Source organism: Agelaius tricolor, unplaced genomic scaffold (genome assembly GCF_023055355.1).
Source record: "Agelaius tricolor isolate 1412-34295 unplaced genomic scaffold, bAgeTri1.0.p SCAF_3, whole genome shotgun sequence".
Taxonomy (NCBI): Eukaryota; Metazoa; Chordata; class Aves; order Passeriformes; family Icteridae; genus Agelaius; species Agelaius tricolor.
This window is the reverse complement of record NW_027269263.1, coordinates 36,280,831-36,298,755: the sequence shown is the minus strand read 5'-3', so window position 1 is coordinate 36,298,755 and position 17,925 is coordinate 36,280,831. Positions and strand designations below refer to the sequence as shown.

General features: G+C 39.6%; 1 protein-coding gene across 18 annotated transcripts in view; it reads right to left on the bottom strand.

Annotated features, from left to right (window-relative positions):
- The window catches only part of GRIP1 (glutamate receptor interacting protein 1), a 307,466-nt gene that overhangs the window by 4,668 nt on the left and 284,873 nt on the right, over positions 1-17,925 (bottom strand). For 11 of the 18 annotated variants that reach the window (XM_071423476.1, XM_071423477.1, XM_071423480.1 and 8 more), the window contains 8 exons: positions 16,465-16,609; positions 15,282-15,421; positions 14,924-15,112; positions 12,146-12,299; positions 10,156-10,356; positions 7,644-7,755; positions 7,455-7,499; positions 4,840-5,073 (listed from right to left, as the gene is read on the bottom strand). In XM_071423476.1, coding sequence (XP_071279577.1) covers positions 4,840-5,073; positions 7,455-7,499; positions 7,644-7,755; positions 10,156-10,356; positions 12,146-12,299; positions 14,924-15,112; positions 15,282-15,421; positions 16,465-16,609 — 1,220 coding nt within the window. Of the gene's footprint in view, positions 1-4,839; positions 5,074-7,454; positions 7,756-9,328; positions 9,370-10,155; positions 10,357-12,145; positions 12,300-14,923; positions 15,113-15,281; positions 15,422-16,464; positions 16,610-17,925 lie in introns of those variants that run through there. The other 7 variants (XM_071423486.1, XM_071423487.1, XM_071423474.1 and 4 more) reach the window with 4 other exon arrangements.

The window sequence follows — 17,925 nt, the reverse complement described above, 5'->3', positions numbered from 1 at the left end:
CTAAAGTCCCCTTAGGCTAAAGGTTTTCTTCCTGCCAGGGACATTTTTTGGTATGAGGTGTCATTTCATACTTTGCAGGGACTGTGGAATTTAAGTTTCTTGCCTTCTTTTCCCCCATCCTCCTCCAAGATAACTTCTTGCTGGATCTGTCATATGTCCTCCATCCCTGCATGAACTTTAGGAGTCAATGGGCATTCTAGCTACTGAAAAACCTATCTGCAAATTCACAGTAATTAATCATAGAATGATTTTAATTTGTATCAACAGATGCTATTATCAGCAGGACTCTAGGGAAATTCTAATAATTTGCTATGAACAGAGGCTTTTGTTGGTGATATCACAGCATGTTTAACATGGCTTTAACGAAGAGTGTGTTTGAAGCTGCTACAAAAATGCTGTAAGACCACCATTCTGCAAGACTAAAAAAAAAAAAAAAGCAGGGAGATATATTTTACTGACAGATTTGTATGCACTTCCTGCAGAAATTAAAAATAACTAGCTCTGGACTAAGACCCAAATTCTCTTCTAGCAAAGTAATTTTTTTATCCTCATCATCATAAAGGACAGAAGTTCTTCAAGTCAACTGCTTCTTAAAGAAGCCTTGAAAATTTCATGTAAAAATGGGATGCAATGCCTAAGACAAGAAGACTTGAAATACTCTGTCCTGTTCTAGCACAGGGGGCATGTTTTTTAAAAGGAACTTCCCTTTTCCACTTACTCCTTTTCTTTTCCCCTTCTTCAGGCACTGGAGTAAAATGGAGCTGGATCCAGCCCCAGATGAACAACAAAAGCACATGAAAGAGGGGGCTCTCTGAAGTCATCTAGACTTCATTCTTGTCCTAAGACAGGATCAACTGCACCTAAGGCATTTCAGAGATACATTTATCTGCCCCACATGTTCAAATCTCCAGTGATCAAGATTCCACAGTCTATTATAAAGTAATCCCTTCTAGTCATTCAGATGTTTCCCTTGGGTCTAAACTAAAACACCCTTGCTGAGGCTTAAGCCTGTTGCTATCCACAGAGAACAAGATCACATTACTCTGTCTTTCTCTGCAGTGATGTGAAATAAGGCTTATTTTTCTCTGGATCCTGTCCATATGGTCAACATCTTTCTTTAAGTTTCAGATCCCATACTGGACACTATTACAGTCAAGACCTTCTCAGAGCCAAACTGGAGTGGAGAATAGCTCACCAGGGATGGTGGTCCCCATTCATATGTTCTACGCCAGAGTTGCTTTTTTCCCTGTTTTCAGTGAGTGATCTATCAGCAAACAGCACACACACACAAATCCAGCTCTAGACACCCCTAGGAAGAGCCATGACACATTAGCACACCTTAACCTGGATCTTGTCTGTAACAATGCATGTGCTACTTCATGCCCACCTTGTGAGACAAAAAATGGAGCATTTCAAATTACAAAGGGCATGAAAGAGGGGCTTTGCTCTAGAGAGTCAATGGGAAGAGACTGCAATGGAGTGGGCAAGGCAGGGGACAAGGAGGGGCATTGGGAATGATCATCCCAAGTCGTTTTATCAATCACAATTTACACATTTCAAAATATTTCCTGAAGCTTGTGGTTCTTCAGATATACAGATCCTAGATTTTTACAACCTGCTTCCCTTATGGCTATCTTCTCTTGACTTTTGCTGTGCTTAACAGGAGCTTGGAACTTAAAGAAACTTATGCTTGCTTCAGGGATGAGGTAGCAATTTAACTTTGTTGCATGTTTGACAGCTGTCACATTTTTCAGATGGAAGGCATCTGCAGACAACTTTCTTTTGTATTAGAGGTTAGAATTTTCGGGCTAATTCTTCCCAGGGTAACATACATTCTTCAAAGAGAATCTCTGATAAAAGCATTGCTATCTGAAATACTCAATTTCTACTCAATAATGGGTATGGACAAAGCCCTACCACAGGTTCCTCATCTTGACTTACAGCCACCCTCTCTGAAAGGAATAAAACTGCAGACAATTCACACAACACCTAACTCATGCTGGTTTATCTGTACTGCTGATCACAACTCTTTGGAAGGTCTGATCTCAATAGTGAAATCTCCATTTGGGTGATTTATTAGACTTTTAAATTTACATCAGGAGCCTAAGGGAAAAAGAAAGTGGATTTGGAAATTCAATTCATATTTCATAAGCAATTAAATAGTTACAAATTTAAAACACAAGCTTATACATTTTAAGTCTTTGCCTATGCCTCTTCTCCCTCTCAAGTCTATGGGAAAATGCTTAATTTAAATTCATACATCTTGCACAGATCAGCTATTGAGATATTTTAACTGACTGTAATTTTAGGTTAATGACTACTTGTAATAATAATATTGAAAAATTATCTGATCCTAGTGCATATTTTTGCTCTCAGAGGAAAGTGTGCTCTATGAAACTTCTAAAAAATGGTCTGCTATGATTTTTAGAAAAATATTAATCTATATTATTATCTAAGTAGATTAAATCATTAAAGGCATTCATTAAATTTGGGTACTGATATAGCAATACACTATCCAGCTAAATTAAATGTTATTAAACCATCTAGAACGAATGTTTGAAGAGATTAGTAGGACACTTATCTCAATCCTATTTTCCTCAGGACACAGACAGTCCAAGAGCACAGCTGGTGAATGCAATGCAGAAAGAAGGAGCAGTGAAGAATTCAGGTCACTTTGCTGCAAAGTGAGCTCTGACCTGTGGGCACAGCAGGGATGCAGACTCCTCACAGTGACACAGGACAGTGGCCCCTGCCCTGCCATGCCCAGAGACTGGCACAGCTCAGCAGCACGCAGCCAAGTACGTGCTGAGAATCTGCCAAGGGAGGTCTTAGACAAGGTGTGTCTTAGCTTGTATCTCAGAACTGCCCACACCATCACATTTTTCCAAGTCTTCCTATTTTTCAGTGGCCCAGCTAATTAAGACATTTGCCTGCAGAGGGCAGAACATGTTGCCAGCAAGAGGATACATGAAAAGTACTTCAACCAAGGCATTTCTCTGACAGTGAAGTCATTTCTATGGCACTGCAGCTCTTTTGGAAAACTCTGGTTGAATAAGCTGTCCAAAGGAACAGGGTATTAAACTAGAGGTCTAATACAAAAATGAACATGAATACATGAGAGAAAGTAGCAGGCACACTGCTACACAAGAATCAGTAAGAAAACTAACAAGTGAGAACTTGCTCAGGTAAAAAGCAGTCCATGCTGCCTGGGCTAACCTGCATGTGTCACAGGAGTACAACCTCACTTTGGGGAATCAGAGCATAAGATCCAGTCACTAGTTTCTATTTTTCTTGAATGACTGTAAGGATTTGGAAAATCCTTGGTACAGGTTCAACGTTTAGATTTTTTAGAGAGGAAATGACTCTTCTCTGGGTGACAGAACAGACAGTAAAAACAAACTCAGCATCACTTCAGCAGACAGGGGAAAAGTAGGTATATTGTCTGAACAAAATCTGGAAATTACTCCAAGGGAAGGTCAAAGCAATCTTAAAAACAGTCAGCTGAAGCAAGAGAAAGCTCATGGACAGGTTATTTGTACTGCCCAGGACTCAACAGCTAGTTACTATCACAGAATACCACTGACTCATTAACAGAAATCTCAGGACTCCTTTCCAGGTAATGATTTATTTTAACATGGAAGGCTGGCTTTGTAATCCAGAGCTGTGCCTTTGTTGAATGTGAGCACACTGTGAAATGCCTACTGGCATACTTTGGTTTTATATTTCACATTTATTCACCACTCAGAAAAATTGAGCACAGTACCTAACTCCACTGATCACATCAAGCTGGAAATAGGAATAGCTTAAAACTATCCCAACACATCCTTATTGATCATATACATTGCCAATGACTTAATTTACCATATATGAGATCAATTCTCTACTACCTTCTATAAACATTCATTTAGCCCACGCTCAGCAAGTCCTCACGCTGCTGAACTCAACTGAACTACAGACTAAACTCAGGCAAATCCACAGGGCTTAGAAACCAACCCAGATCTACTGAGAATGACCAGGTGACATATTAATGAAATATCCCTGTGTTCTGCCTCCTCTCTGGAAAGATCTCAGACCTTTAAGAGGAAGGTGGGTGCAGGAAATGGGATGCTCATTCCCATCTGGGAGAACAGCATTATAATGTCCCTCAAAGTTTTGGAAACTGGTTGCTCTTATGACCTCACTGGACTTGAGAGCTAAAGTGGTTCAGGTGTTTGCTGTGCATATCCAAACATCCTTTATCCAGCCCTTGCTAGGAATGCAGTGCCACCTCCATATCACTGAGTGATTCCAACCATCTTGAGCAGTGAAAAGCTGCATAGTCTGAAGATTATTTATCCTTTTTAGAGCAAAGGAATTATAAAGAAAAAAGAAGCAACACCTAATTTGAAATAACGTTCTATATTATGTACATTGAATTCCTTGTATTTGATTCAAAACGAGTGTTAATTTAAAAAAGGACCTATGGGAGCCCCAAACCCTCCTGAGTAATTTCCTGAAGAAATGTATTTTCTAGAAATTAAACTTTGCTTTCTTAATGAACACATTTTGTGGAGAAGAGTTATTGGTCCTGTCAATTCAAATTACCAGTGGATGCTCCTGTCAAAAGAGCAGTGCCTTTTGAGGATTTATTGTAAAATGAAATAGTAGACAAGGATGCATCTTATTCATTTGTTTTCCCCCACAAGGATCTATCATTAATGTGTTTGTAAGAACTAATATGCATGGCCCCCAAATTACATCTGTGGAGTCATTATAAAAAGTGCTTACTGTGTTGCCATATAATTAGAGTTCTTGTGCTGAATATATTATTTCAAAGCTGTCAGAAAAAAAATTACAGACCTTGTGTAACTCCACAGGAGTTGGTGACATGATTTCTTTCATTTCTTGCTTAAATTTTCTCAGAACCATGGACTTTCTCCCCACATCTGATGGCAATGTGTTGCTACGAGTAGCTTGACTGTAATGTGGCCTTACAGAACTTCTTTCCTGGAAGCTGGCTTGTCTTCCCAGCTGGTTACGTGGTTGTGGGGTCTCCTGATTCAAACTCATTGTACTTCCTGACATGATTGTGGCCTAGAGCATTAATGAACAGGTTAATTTGTAACAGAGAATGTGGGTTAAGTAAGTGGTTAATTCATAGCAGTAGGAAAAACACCTCTATTCTTTGTCAGAACACAATCACTCAGGGCACAGCAAAAGGCAAGAGGACAGATGTTCAATCTGCTTGCAAGTCACTATAAAATAAAGACCACAACAAAACACAATAACAATATATGAACCCTATGGGCAAAAGTTTTCAGATGGCATTTCAAACTAAAATACTGAGCACCAGAACTGCTGTGCTTGTAAGCCAGTCCCTTGGCAGACTGAAGAGTATGTAGTGCAATTGCTTACTTTAAAAATATTTTACACATCACTAAAACAACATCTAAGTTGTGGCATAATTGCATTTGTTGGAATTGGAACTACAGGAAGGCATTTACAATTCACACTGTGTGTGCAAGGTAAAAATATGTGAGCCAGCAGAATCTGTAGGTAGCTCTAGAGGCAGCATGGGCAGAGTGCCTGGCTCTACCCAAGCTCAGGGAAAACTCAGTGCAGGTGAGCTCACTGCCTGGAAAGAGTGGCTGCCTTAGCTCAGCACTAATACTGGCCCTGGTCTCACTGCTGGTTTTAATCTCAGTAAAAGCCTTTTGTTTTAGATGCAAGAATACATGAAATCATGAAAGATGATGATGGGAGTCACCTCGCCCACTGTGTGGAACAGACTGAACTTTAAAAGAATCCATGCACAGCAATGAGCCTTCACCCTTGGGAAAGATTTTCTGCTCTGGGGAATGGGAGGCATATGCACTTTGGCACAGCCACTGTGGGGACAGGGTGTGCTGAATTTCCTATTTATTATCTCTTCTGATGAACAACTGGAAAGGGAAATTTAAAGACCATAACCTGAACTCTGACTGGGACTGGATGCAGACAGCCTGCTTGAATGGCAGAAGTAAAAAATAAGGGCAAAACAGACAAATAAATGTTTGCCTATAACTCTGGTGAGCATGTCTGTCACCCTTCCTTCTCACAGCTGAATCACTACTTTCACTATAAGATAATGGATGGTAGTCATAACACTCTTTTGTGCTCAGTAATGACTGATATTACTGCCTGATGGAGCAAAAGCAGCCAGAGGACCTGGCAAACAACAGCCTTCTTTGCTCTTTGGCTGGAGACCTTGAAATGAAAAATGATAAGGAGTCCTTGACTACGCCATGGCACTTCATAAAGTCGAGACATGGCCACTCTCAGCATCCTGTCACACTGAATGAGTCTGGCTTTCTTTTCAGAGCTGGGTGTTGTGCAATGAGGCAATGCTATAAATGGTGCATCTACAGTTCTGAATTTCACTTTCATGAAAGGCTGAGGAAAACTCAGTGTGTTGAAATAACTGAATTCTGGTCAGCATGGATGACCTATTTCTCTTTTGGAATTATCTATTTTCATATCCTTTTATTATGCTCTGAATACTGAAAACTGCAAGAGAAGCCTGCAGTACTAAACCATATCTAACTATGGAATTAAACCAGGATAACATTTTCTCCTATATTTCTCTGGTTTTCAATAGCAAATATATGAGAATCACATTTTGCTACCCGAACATGCAATACAAAAGCCATAAATCTGAGGAAGTAAATTAATCTGAACTGAAAAACTTTCACCCAGTTATGCCATTCACATTCCTCCTGGCTGCTAAAGGACTTTATATAACATAAAAATGAAAATGAGATTCTGCCAGTTTTGCAGCTCCAGGAATTTAAAAGAACATAAAAGAAAATATTTTAGGACCTTTCATTCTGTAGCTTTAATTGCCAGTACAATGCTTAATTGTTCTGATTAGATAACTTAGAGAAAAGGTGATTAGACAATTAAACACTCCCAAGTTACTCTGTCTCTGTTTTCTTCCCCCGATGCCCTCAGCACAATCTAACACAAAGCATGGTTAGATTTGTAATAAACTCAAGGATGAAATATGGAAATTTGTTACATGGTGAAGAAATTGCTGCATAATGAACATTTCTCACATTGGCAGCTTCTTTTTCTTTCAGAGTGGTACGATTATAGGTGAACATTTTGAGAAGCTGATTTTCTTTTATGTTCATCTTAATCAAATTAAGTTTCAATTTAAAAGACAACCTACAACATGCTAAGAAAAGCTGCATGAAGCATCTGTCAGCGAGTGGAATGTATTGCTGCAGGAAGGTTATGCCCACTTAGAAGTTCTGTGCCATTTGCTGCCTGTACAGACAGCATCGATGGTTATGCACAGCAGAAGCTGCAAGTCAAAAGCACTGGGGTGAACATGTTCATAGAATTTTGGTTGCATTGCACAAAAGAAAACAGCTCTGGTTAGGGGCAGGGGAGGCAGCTGCACAAGCAAAAATATAAAGGTAAAGGGTAGGTACCAAGAGAGTCATGTTTCTCAAACACAGACGCCTGTCAGCCTTGTCCTGTGGAGAGGGGTTAAAGCTTTTAAATGAATTGGTGTGATTAGTGCAACGTAAAAGAAAAAAGGAGAAAATAAAATGAATGTAAACCAAACCAAAACCATTATATTTCTCTATAATTGGAAAGAAAGGTTAAGATTGTTCTACCTCTAGTTCCCTCAGAATTCCTGACTGGCCACAGGTCTCTAAATCCTCCAGAGCCTGAGACCAGAAATTTTCCTCCTGGTCAGCCTCGGTGTTATCATGGGTACCTGTGAAGCTAGATTTACAATGAGAAGTTAAAAAAATGTGGACGTTTTCCCCCCTCTAAAAATATATATTACACACGTGCCTTGCCACAGACTGCAACTTGAATGACACAAGGTTATGCAGGAGAGTGGGGAAGAGTGGCTGCCCAGGAGAGGCCGGATGGACATGCAGAGCACATGACAGACAAGCCTTCTCATAACCTGGCAGTCACTAGCAGCTGGCAGGGTCTGAGCAGCGAGTTGTTCAGTAAGGAGATAAATGGATTCCAAGAACAATTCAATACACATTTTTACTGGATTGAAACTGGGACCTCCCTATGAAAATTAATGAATTAACCAGTAGCTGTGTGCGGAGCTGCTCCGTGCAACAAATATTTGCAATAAAACCTTTCAACCTCACAGACTTCTCCCAGGCAATGTGGAAAGAGTCCTTGTTTTTGTTTTTTTTTTTTGCAAACAACATTTTCCAAAAGAGGCTTGGTGGTGCTTTTTACCTGATTCCTTCAGCCTAAGCTGCATTTATCAATTTAAGCCCACCTGTTCGCCATAATAGAAACTGCTCCAATCATTTCATACATAAACACAGAGAAACCTTCAGGGATGCCACTGTCTTGCATGGAAACTTAGGTCTCTGGTGCTTCATAAATGCACCCAAAGCCTTATTAAAAGCACTCTTGAGCAGATGTTGGTAACAGTGATGCTTAGGTAGCTGCTCAGCTACCCCAAGTGAGGTCTGATAAAAACCTCCACTCTGGGCTGCGGTGACACAGCCCAAAGCAACACCTTTACAGTGTATGTGTGTATACAGGGAGGGAAGCAGGAGGGGTTTCTACCTTAGCAAGGGGAAGCAGCTCAATAAAGGTTCACACAAGCATCAGAGCTGCTGCATGGGAGAGGGCTGATTATGTGAAAGGCACAGGGGAAGAAGGATGAGGAAGGAAAGTGACAATTTGCCCTTTTGGTGGCAGCAAGCTGTTACTTTGGAGCAGCTGCCCATGGACTGCAGCTAGTGGTGCTTAACCAGCACATAAACAGAGCAAACACTATTATGGAAGCATCTGAGGCCTTGCTTGACAAACAATGTATTACTGAGAATAGCGTGAATGTAATTGTGTTTACAGAATAGCTTTTAAATAGGAGAATTGCCCAGCACAAGGGAGGACAGCTTGAATGCTTCACACACATGATACTCTGCCTCAGAGATGCTTTCTTACAGCTACAATCAGTTAAGCAGACAATGGTCAGCCATTTCAATCTCTTATTGCAATGATTCTCCACCTAGCATCAGTGTCTCTTCTAAGATATTGCAATAGATACAGCAATGGCAAGAATACCTACTCAGATCACAGATGCAATTCCTCCCAGGCAAGACAAGAAAGTATTTAAAACATGATTTTAGAAAGATCCTTGACTTCTGAAATGAGCTTTTCCCATAAATCTATGTAGTTCTTTTAATTGCCAATTTTGAATATAGATTAATTTATCCATTACAATATCTCTTGTTATATTGCACATTAATGATATCAAATGGAACTTAAGCTAATGAACAGGATAATTTGAGGCAATTGTCTGCGACAGAAAAACCTGAATTTCCTAGAACTGGAGGTCCATTTCTTCTCTGACTTCTGTGAAATAGAAAATCATGATGCTTCTATGTCTGGACTTCTTAGTGGAAGCAATTTCTTTTTCAGCTCTCCTCTCCTCTTGTGCTTTTTCTCTGAGTCTTGTCTCCTGGTGTGTGAAATCTCAACTTTTGCATCTTCATTACAGCCACATGAGTAATTTGTAGCTGAGCTACTACACCAAAAAACCAGAAGAGGTACCAAAATAATTTACCTAGATGTCTTTTTTATCTAAAACCTGAGGGATTGATTTTAAAATATATGAAATATTGTTTGATCCATAATGAACACATTTGGTTTTCTGACGCTTTTTTAAAGAGCTGTCAGAAATAGATACATAAAAAGACTGAAGGAAAGGCAGTAGGACAGATAATGAAGACATGGGTATCTGATATGGTTCTCACTCCCATATGAGGGACAAAATCTTTGTGTTTTTTAGTTTTCTTAATCAGGAGGTTCTTGGATCTGGCAGACTCATTCCTGTAAGCATTGATGTTTTAATGTGTTAAACATTTTCTCTGGAGCAGGAACTGTAACAGACTTGTTCTACCTGCCAGTGATAGGTAGACACCAGGCTAGAGAGTGGTTTAAGCTCTCTGGTTTCATTTGCTTGCCCACTGAAATTCCTCTGTCAATCAACAGCAAGTTAATGCAGTGTTTTCTGCTTTTACCCTGTTTTTCTCATTTCAAATGATTTTCCTTTCTTCCCTTGTCTTTTCACACCCCCTGCCCCCCACCTCTGCCTCAGCCCAGCTGGATCTTAATTCTCTGCACTTTTTGGTTTCCTACCTGGAAGTACTCCACTCTTCCAGCTGTCCCCCACCTTTCCTTTGCCCTCCAGAGGCACCTTTCCACATCTTTCCCTCTTTCTTCAGGCTCCTGATGCTCTCTCCACCTGATCTTTCTACAGATGTTTGCTTTACATGGTTTTCTTGATTCTCTCCCAATGTCTCAGTCTCCTTCTGTTGCCACATATTCTTGGAAGCTGTGCTACACAAAAAAAGGCAAGAAAAAATTATTTTCTACAGCTAGAGGGAGAGAAGTTGTTTAGCTAGAACTACAAGAAAAGTGGTGCTTTTTCTGAGGATTCCTGTAACAGGCTTGGAGAGCAGACATAGCCTTCTCAAACACTCCAGCACTTGGGATAGCAACACCATCAGATGTGGCACCATCCATTTTACAGATACAGCATTAAAGTGATCATTATTTTAATGTGTACTGTATCTCTCAGGTGTAAGTCACATTGACAAGCAGAACAAGACTCTTTAATGTGCATACTTTCTGCTGAACAGTGCTTTAAAATGGTAATAGAACACATGCTTTTCATTTAGAAGATTCTGTATTTTACAATCCAGCTCCCTGATTCACTGCTCATCAACTTTTTCAGCCCATTACTTACATAGCTGCAAAACAGTAGGTGTTCTGGAATCATGGCTGCATCTCATTTGAGAAACAAAATATGGGCTGTAACTGTGGATAAAAGACCCTATTAAACTAAAAATATTAGGCTACCAAGAATGGGCACTATGAAGAAAACTATCTAATTTCCTTTATCAAACACTGTCCACTACTAGCCTATGAAAGCTGCCAGTGTGCTTCTGCAGTAGGGACCAAAGGAGCTGGATATGGACTGGGAATTCACACTTGCTCATATCTTAGCTGCCATCTTGCCAGGCTTGTCTCCAGACAAAATGCCACAAAGCCATGGGCTGTATCAGAGGGTTTGTCATTCAAATTCTGAAAGCAGCATCTAATCTTTGCCTTGATTTGTATTTCAAGGCTTACAGACTGGACCTCATGGATTTCCTTACCCAGTGTGTTTATACAGGCACTAGGAAGGGTTTTTTTTGATACTAAACTTGAATTTTTCACAGGCTGGGATTTCAGGCTAGCTGTGCTGGCACACCAAGAAAGTGTATTTCTCATGAAGGACATGCATGCCTGCAGATCCTGAGGGTGGGTGCAAAGAGCACAGAAATCTCTTTTACTGTGATGCCTGTCTTCCCACATCTGAGGAAGAACTGCTCATTGGCAGGAATTACCCAAGCCTCTGCAGTGGATCCACTACCAAATCCAAAAGAAAAGAAAACTTAGAACAGAAGATAGATTTTTGGGTCTTTCACTATCTCTAGGAATTGTGAAGTAAATTTTTTTTTCCCTCAGGAAATGCTTTTGTCTGCAGAGAAATTAACTGAAAATGAGATTTACTTCTCAGGAGAGAAGAAATAAATGCATGGCAAAATACCAATAGTTTGGACAAGACATTTGTACCTGGATCACTTTTTACTCCTACTGTATCACTCCTACTGAATGTGAATGTCTCAAGCATTTATGGAAGAAGACTAATTTGTGCTTCTTTGCCCAAACCAAAATGAATCTTCATAGAAGACAAAAGATTAACACACCAGTTGTCTTCAGCCACATTATCTGTAGGTTTATTTTTGTGAAGTGGAAAACAGATCAGATTTTTTTATGAAACTTGCCCAGGGAAATGCCCTAATTTTTTTGTTTGTTTATTCTTAAGGGATAAATGCTGTGCTTTATAGGCTGAAGTAACTTGAAATAAATATAGGTCTTGGTGTTGGCATCATAATCCTCCATAAAGACCACTAATCCATCCCAGTAAGTTTCATTAAGTATACTGTGTCTCATATTCAAAGGAAGAGCTGCTATAACTTCATTAGAAAAACATAATTTCCTTCCAGACAGCTAGTGTTGTTCATTTTTGAGGCACTGCTGCAGCTGCAGGCCAGAGAACAGGCCCTGCTCTGGAACTCACGTGCTTGCTGCAGGTCGGTCCCACTCGTCATCGCTCAGCCCCGGCTCATGGAACGGGTGATTCCGTGCTTTGCCCGGAGGGGACAAACTGCCCTGCTTGGGACTCCTCCACTCGTAGGCATTGAAGTTGTAGCCTGAAGCAGGATAGGTGTGTCCTAAAAAGATGAATTACTAATTTGCAGCAATGCATATGCTGAAGTGACAGGAAAGCACACCTCTGAAGCTGGCTTCTCAAGAACTGGTGAATTTGTCATTGTTAACTTATTTTTTTCTGTAGCCAGATTATTTGACCTAGACTATGTCTGGAATTAGGTATGCTCTAGAGTTTCTCTTATGAAAGTCCACTGAAAGCAAAATCTTAAATACATCTAACACTGTTCTCCTACTGTTTATGTCTCAGCTGCTTCTATATTTAGTTCTAGATACTGCCACAATTTATCAATTTCCGATTCAACATCCTAGATTGAACAGTAGTGAATAAATCACATGTTATGGACGTGTTAAATATGTGTTAACATGGTCATATGCACCACGCCCAAAATTAAAGCTAACTTATTAAGAAAACTGCTTCACATGCCTTGAAAAAAGTTTCCAAAGATGCACTAAAAAATCCCATGAACTTGGCTTTTCTTGTGCCCTTTTGCTAGGGCTCTGAGAGCTCAGGAAAGACCTGTCTTACAATGGGCACACATTCCCAGGACCAATATACACCATCTCTATCACGCATTTCTAAGTGTCTCAAGGCTGTGTAAGTGGCATCACATGGCTTTTAGACCTGCAGAGTTTATTTCTGGGTGCTTTTATCATACTAGCAAAGCAGGTATTACTTCAATAGTACTTTAACTGAAATCAGGTGTAATTTGAATTCCAAGTAGGAAGCAGTTTCCAAGTGATGCATCAAGAAGAACATATGGATCAATGGGTCACAAGCTGATGCTGATCTAGTAAGCAAAATCCATTATGGTGGAAATGATATACATAATATATACACTATATATGTCTGCATGCATGCATGCATGTATGTATCTATACATGCACACACATATATAACATATATATGTAATATACTGCACCTTGATATATTACTTTTTTAGTTCTGTACACTAAAAAAGTTGGTGTTTTTTGATGTGCATATTGTGCATATTGGATTAGGAAGTGTTATTATTATCACTGCTCCCCCCCCTCTAAAGAGGGTAATTTGCTTCCATAAATCAGTCTAGACCTGTCTCCCTGAAATGCTGTGTACCTATAGAGCTGTGAGCATTTTCCAGCAAACTGGCAGATATTAACACAGTCCCAGATTCTAGGAAAGGTATTGGTTGGGAAATGTGACTGCTCTGTGGGGAAGGCTCCGGATTAGTAAAACAGACACAAAAGACAAAGGTACAAAATGGGGTATTAATTCAAGGAGAGAAAAGACAGCTCACCAGCATTAAATTGGTAATTAATAGGATAAAGTATTATCTGGTGCTGCAGAACCATCCCTCAAACTCCTCAACTTGCTTAGTCTGTGCTTATTGCCAAGAAGGGTTTGGAGCAAAGCCAAACTCAGCTTGATGGGTCAAGACAGAATGAACTTTTATAGAAATGGGGGCCACCACGACACCAAGGGATAAAGGCACAAATCTGGTTGCACTCAGGCTATTTAGCAGAGGTGCCATGTATGCAGCCAAGTCTGGGCTGATTTTTTCAAGGGAGTTAAAAAAAAAACTGCCTTGAGGTACTGGTTCAGCTTTGGCACAGAATCCAAATAATCAAGCATTCTGGGCCTCAGTCCTTTCCACAGCTGAACAATTTGCTCCAAATACATTCAATTCATCCAGAAAATGAGAATTGCCATCCTGGCACTTATTCAGCAATAGTTCTCCTTAGAACTATCAAAAATACCAGAAGAAAATCTAATATAACTTATTTTGGTAAACTGACCAACACAGTTAAGGAAAGGGATCAAATTCATCCAAATTCCAACTCCAGTGGAAAAGTTATTTGAAGTAAGGATCTATCTGTCCAAATACCTCCCAGGTAATGGGAATACATGCTTTACTATGGGAAGAAACATTTTAAAAAGAGTTAAATAAAACACTGAAGTTGTGCGTAAGTTACTTTTCTTGTTATCAAGAATATTACAAGATGTCTATATCCTTCACTGCCTAAATAAACATGTGTTACAAACTGAAATTATTTGAAAATCCTATATAAAACAATAGTCAGAGAGAGGTGAAAAAATATCATTATCGAAAATCATGTCTTTAAATGGAATGATTCTTTCTGACAGCTGAGAGTTAGGTGTTAATTCTGCAGGAATGAGGAAGAAGCAAAAGATTTACAAATTATAGGCAATGACTAATGTTGCCCTTGAGCAGTTTATAATAAATCTGTTGTCATTTAAAAATTAATGAATATGGGCATCAAATTCTTGAACATCTCCAGAGTGTTCTGCGCCTTGCATTGATCTGTACTTGAAGGATAAACTCATTTAGTTGTGGATGAGCTATGGACCGAGCTATTCAGATGTCAGTAAAGCTAACAAAAGCCTGTTAATGTATTGATAAATGCTTTGTAACACATCACATCCTCATGAAAGAAGGAATCTGAGGCCAGCCAAGTGCAAGAAATCATGCTGCCTGCCGAGATGTGTGGTCATAATGAGACAGCAGCACATTATAAAGTACAGGGTTAAAAGTTAGTACGGATAAAAAAGTTCTGCTTAGGGCAAAGGAAGGTCAACCATGAAGGCAATAATTCCTGCCTTAAATGTCGATTGTATTTTTGACAGTACCTTGATTTCCAAAGCTGGTATCAATAGCAGAGCCATCCCAGGACTCCACTGCGCTGTCCACACTTGGGACTGTAGTGGAATAGATGTCTGAGAGCTTGCCAGATTTCTGTGCAGCGGAGCTTTCATCTTCAGCATCACTCAGCTCACTCACGTGACCCACAGGCACAGAAAATTTCTTGGGACTGGTAGCTGAATAGGATTATATAAAAAAAAAAGGTGTTGATCCTTGCTTTACTGCAGTTCTGAGAATCTGGTTTTTACTCCTGACACTAAGCTTTTCCATGGATGGCTAAATGCTTGTTAATCTGCAGTAACACGTGCATTAAGGACCATGGATGGTACCCTTGGCCCCACTCACCATCTGTTTGCTTCTTGATTTTCAAGGTGACAGTTTCTCCTGCCATCTGTAACAAATGAATGGCTTCACTCAAAGGTTTTCCTTTCAGACTGCTACTATTTATTGCTAGGATTCTGTCTCCTATGTGAATTGCCCCAGTCCTACAATAAGAGAGAGAAATAAAACATTGAGAATAGAGTGTAAAAGGCAACAAAGGCAATTTCTTTGCATTTTGGAGCATTAAAATCTCATCTCCCTTTCTTTCTTTTATTTTGCTTTTATTGCTGTGTCACAGAGTAATTCTTTTGTTAGAAATGCTTAAAGCAAGTCACCTTTGTTGTAGTGACAATAGCAGAGCTGAGGCATGATGTGGATTTCTGTGTTACTGTGACAGTTGAGTTAATCACCTGTGGATGAAACTCACTGCAGCCCACCTGCTCAAGAGCAATCTCAGCTTAGTAAATCCTAAAATGAGTCAAGTTTCTAGAAGTCTCATAACATTAGAAAAAGCAGTGTAAGCAAGCAACCAGCTATTTCACAAACCTGGCCTTCAGGATGGGTCAATCAAGAAAAGAAAATAAATTATTTTTGTGTAAATGGTTCTGGCTGTGCACAGTATCATGTTTTGGTGCTGAACCTTCTCTCTGAAACCACCACCAAAGGTGAAACCACCAAATTTCAACAGCTTATCCAGTCTGAGAAATGACAGGTGACAGAAATCCTGATCATTTTCATTCTTCTCTATCTATCACTTACCATGAGGAGCATTTCTGCTCCTCTGATAACACCTCCTATGGTGTATGTAAGTGCACATGCAGATGCAGTAGCAGATAAGTGTATGATGAGTTCAGATAAACTTGCACACATGTAGTGCTTTCTTTATTTATTGTATTATACAACCCTATTGGTTTTAGAAGACTGCTAAAATGTTCCTGTGACTCAAACTGCTCAGTTTGATTGATTAGGTTTTCCTTGGTGATCTTTAATAATCCACAATCCTCTACCTTGTATCATATGTACATCCTGCTCATGCTCCTGGAGCTTGGCAATGATCAAAAAACAACAGCAAAAAGATTAGGAACTGAGATTTGGAGAATTATAAAAAAATCCATTGCTAACCCAGGAAAATCAGGGTTTTTAGGTAAACAAAACAAACCTCTATTTTGATGGAGAGATATTAAAAATAATTTTCTTTCCAACTTACCTTTCAGCTAATCCTCCTTTTGTAAGGCTGGAAATGATTATGGGATCAAAGGGCTCTTCAGTACCAGAGATTGTGATTCCAAGAGGCCCACCATAGCGCTTGAGCTCAACAGTATAAATAATTGCTCCAGAGCTCTCCTGTTCATCTGCAATAAATGCCAAAGGGATGCAATTGGTTTCTTATGAAAGAAGGAATGAAAAAAATAGCATATTCAGTCTAGTGACTGGTAATCCAACAACACTTTCAAAGGATCATATTTCAGATACAATTCTTAATCATATTCTACCGGATTATTTTCTAAAAAACAAAAAAAATTTACCTATTATGCAATTTTTTTTTGCCAAAAGCTGAACACAAGTTGATAGAAAAACTCTCCTCATTCTGTTAAGACTAAATTTTACTGTCTTTAAAATCTTTAGATCTCCTTCCTATCAAACTAGAACTTAAGGCTATTTCATTACAGAATCACAGATTGATTGAAGTTGAAAAGGATCTCTGGGTGCCTCCTTGTCCAACCTCCTTGGACAAGCAGGGCCAACTACAGCTGGTTTCCCAGGGCTGTGTCCAGGTGGCTCTTGAATATCTCCATGGGTAGAAACCCCACAACCTCCTTGTACAACCTGTGCCAGTGATTGGTCACTCTCAAAGTAGTGTTTCCTGACACTAACAGAACCTCAGTGTGTTTAGGTTTGTGTTCATTCCCTCTGGTCCTGCCACTGGGCACCACTGAGGAGAGCCTGGCTCTGTCTGCTTTACACCCTCCCCTCAGATATTTATACACACTAATAGGATTCTCCAGGCTGAGTGGTCCTATCTCCCCCAGCCTTTCCTCAGAGGAGAGATGCTCTGGCCTCTTCATTACCTTTGTGACCCTTTGCTGGACCTCATCCACTGTATGTCCACGTCTGTCTTGCACTGGGGAGCCCATGGACTGGACCCAGCATTCCAGAAATCCCTCTGCACTGCTGAGCAGCAGAGAAGCATCACCTCCTCTGACCTGCTGGCCAGGCTCTGCCTCTTGCAGACCAGGAGGCTCTTGTCCTTATTTGCCACAGTGCCACATTATTAGAGAAAAGGCAAGTTACTACTATGGTATAAATACTGATATTCATCTGTTTCTTGAACTGAATAGAAGGTATTTAAAATTAAAGGTAATTCAGAAGCTTTAAATCCAAACTTTCTTAAATTCAAAAGTCATTATAAGATGAGCAGCTGTGTTCATAAATAGTCCATGTTTTTGATGGACATGTTTTGAGCTTTTGGTAACAGAATCAAAAATATCTTCTGTATACTGAATTATCAACTAAACTGAATAGTAAGTCCATTAGATATTATTTCATGATATTACTTGAAGTAATTTGCATTATTTTGAAGTTTTATCTCACCAAACAATTATCAGAATTGGAAAAGAATCCATCACTGAGTAAACTTAAATACAATGTATTTCCTTATACAACACTC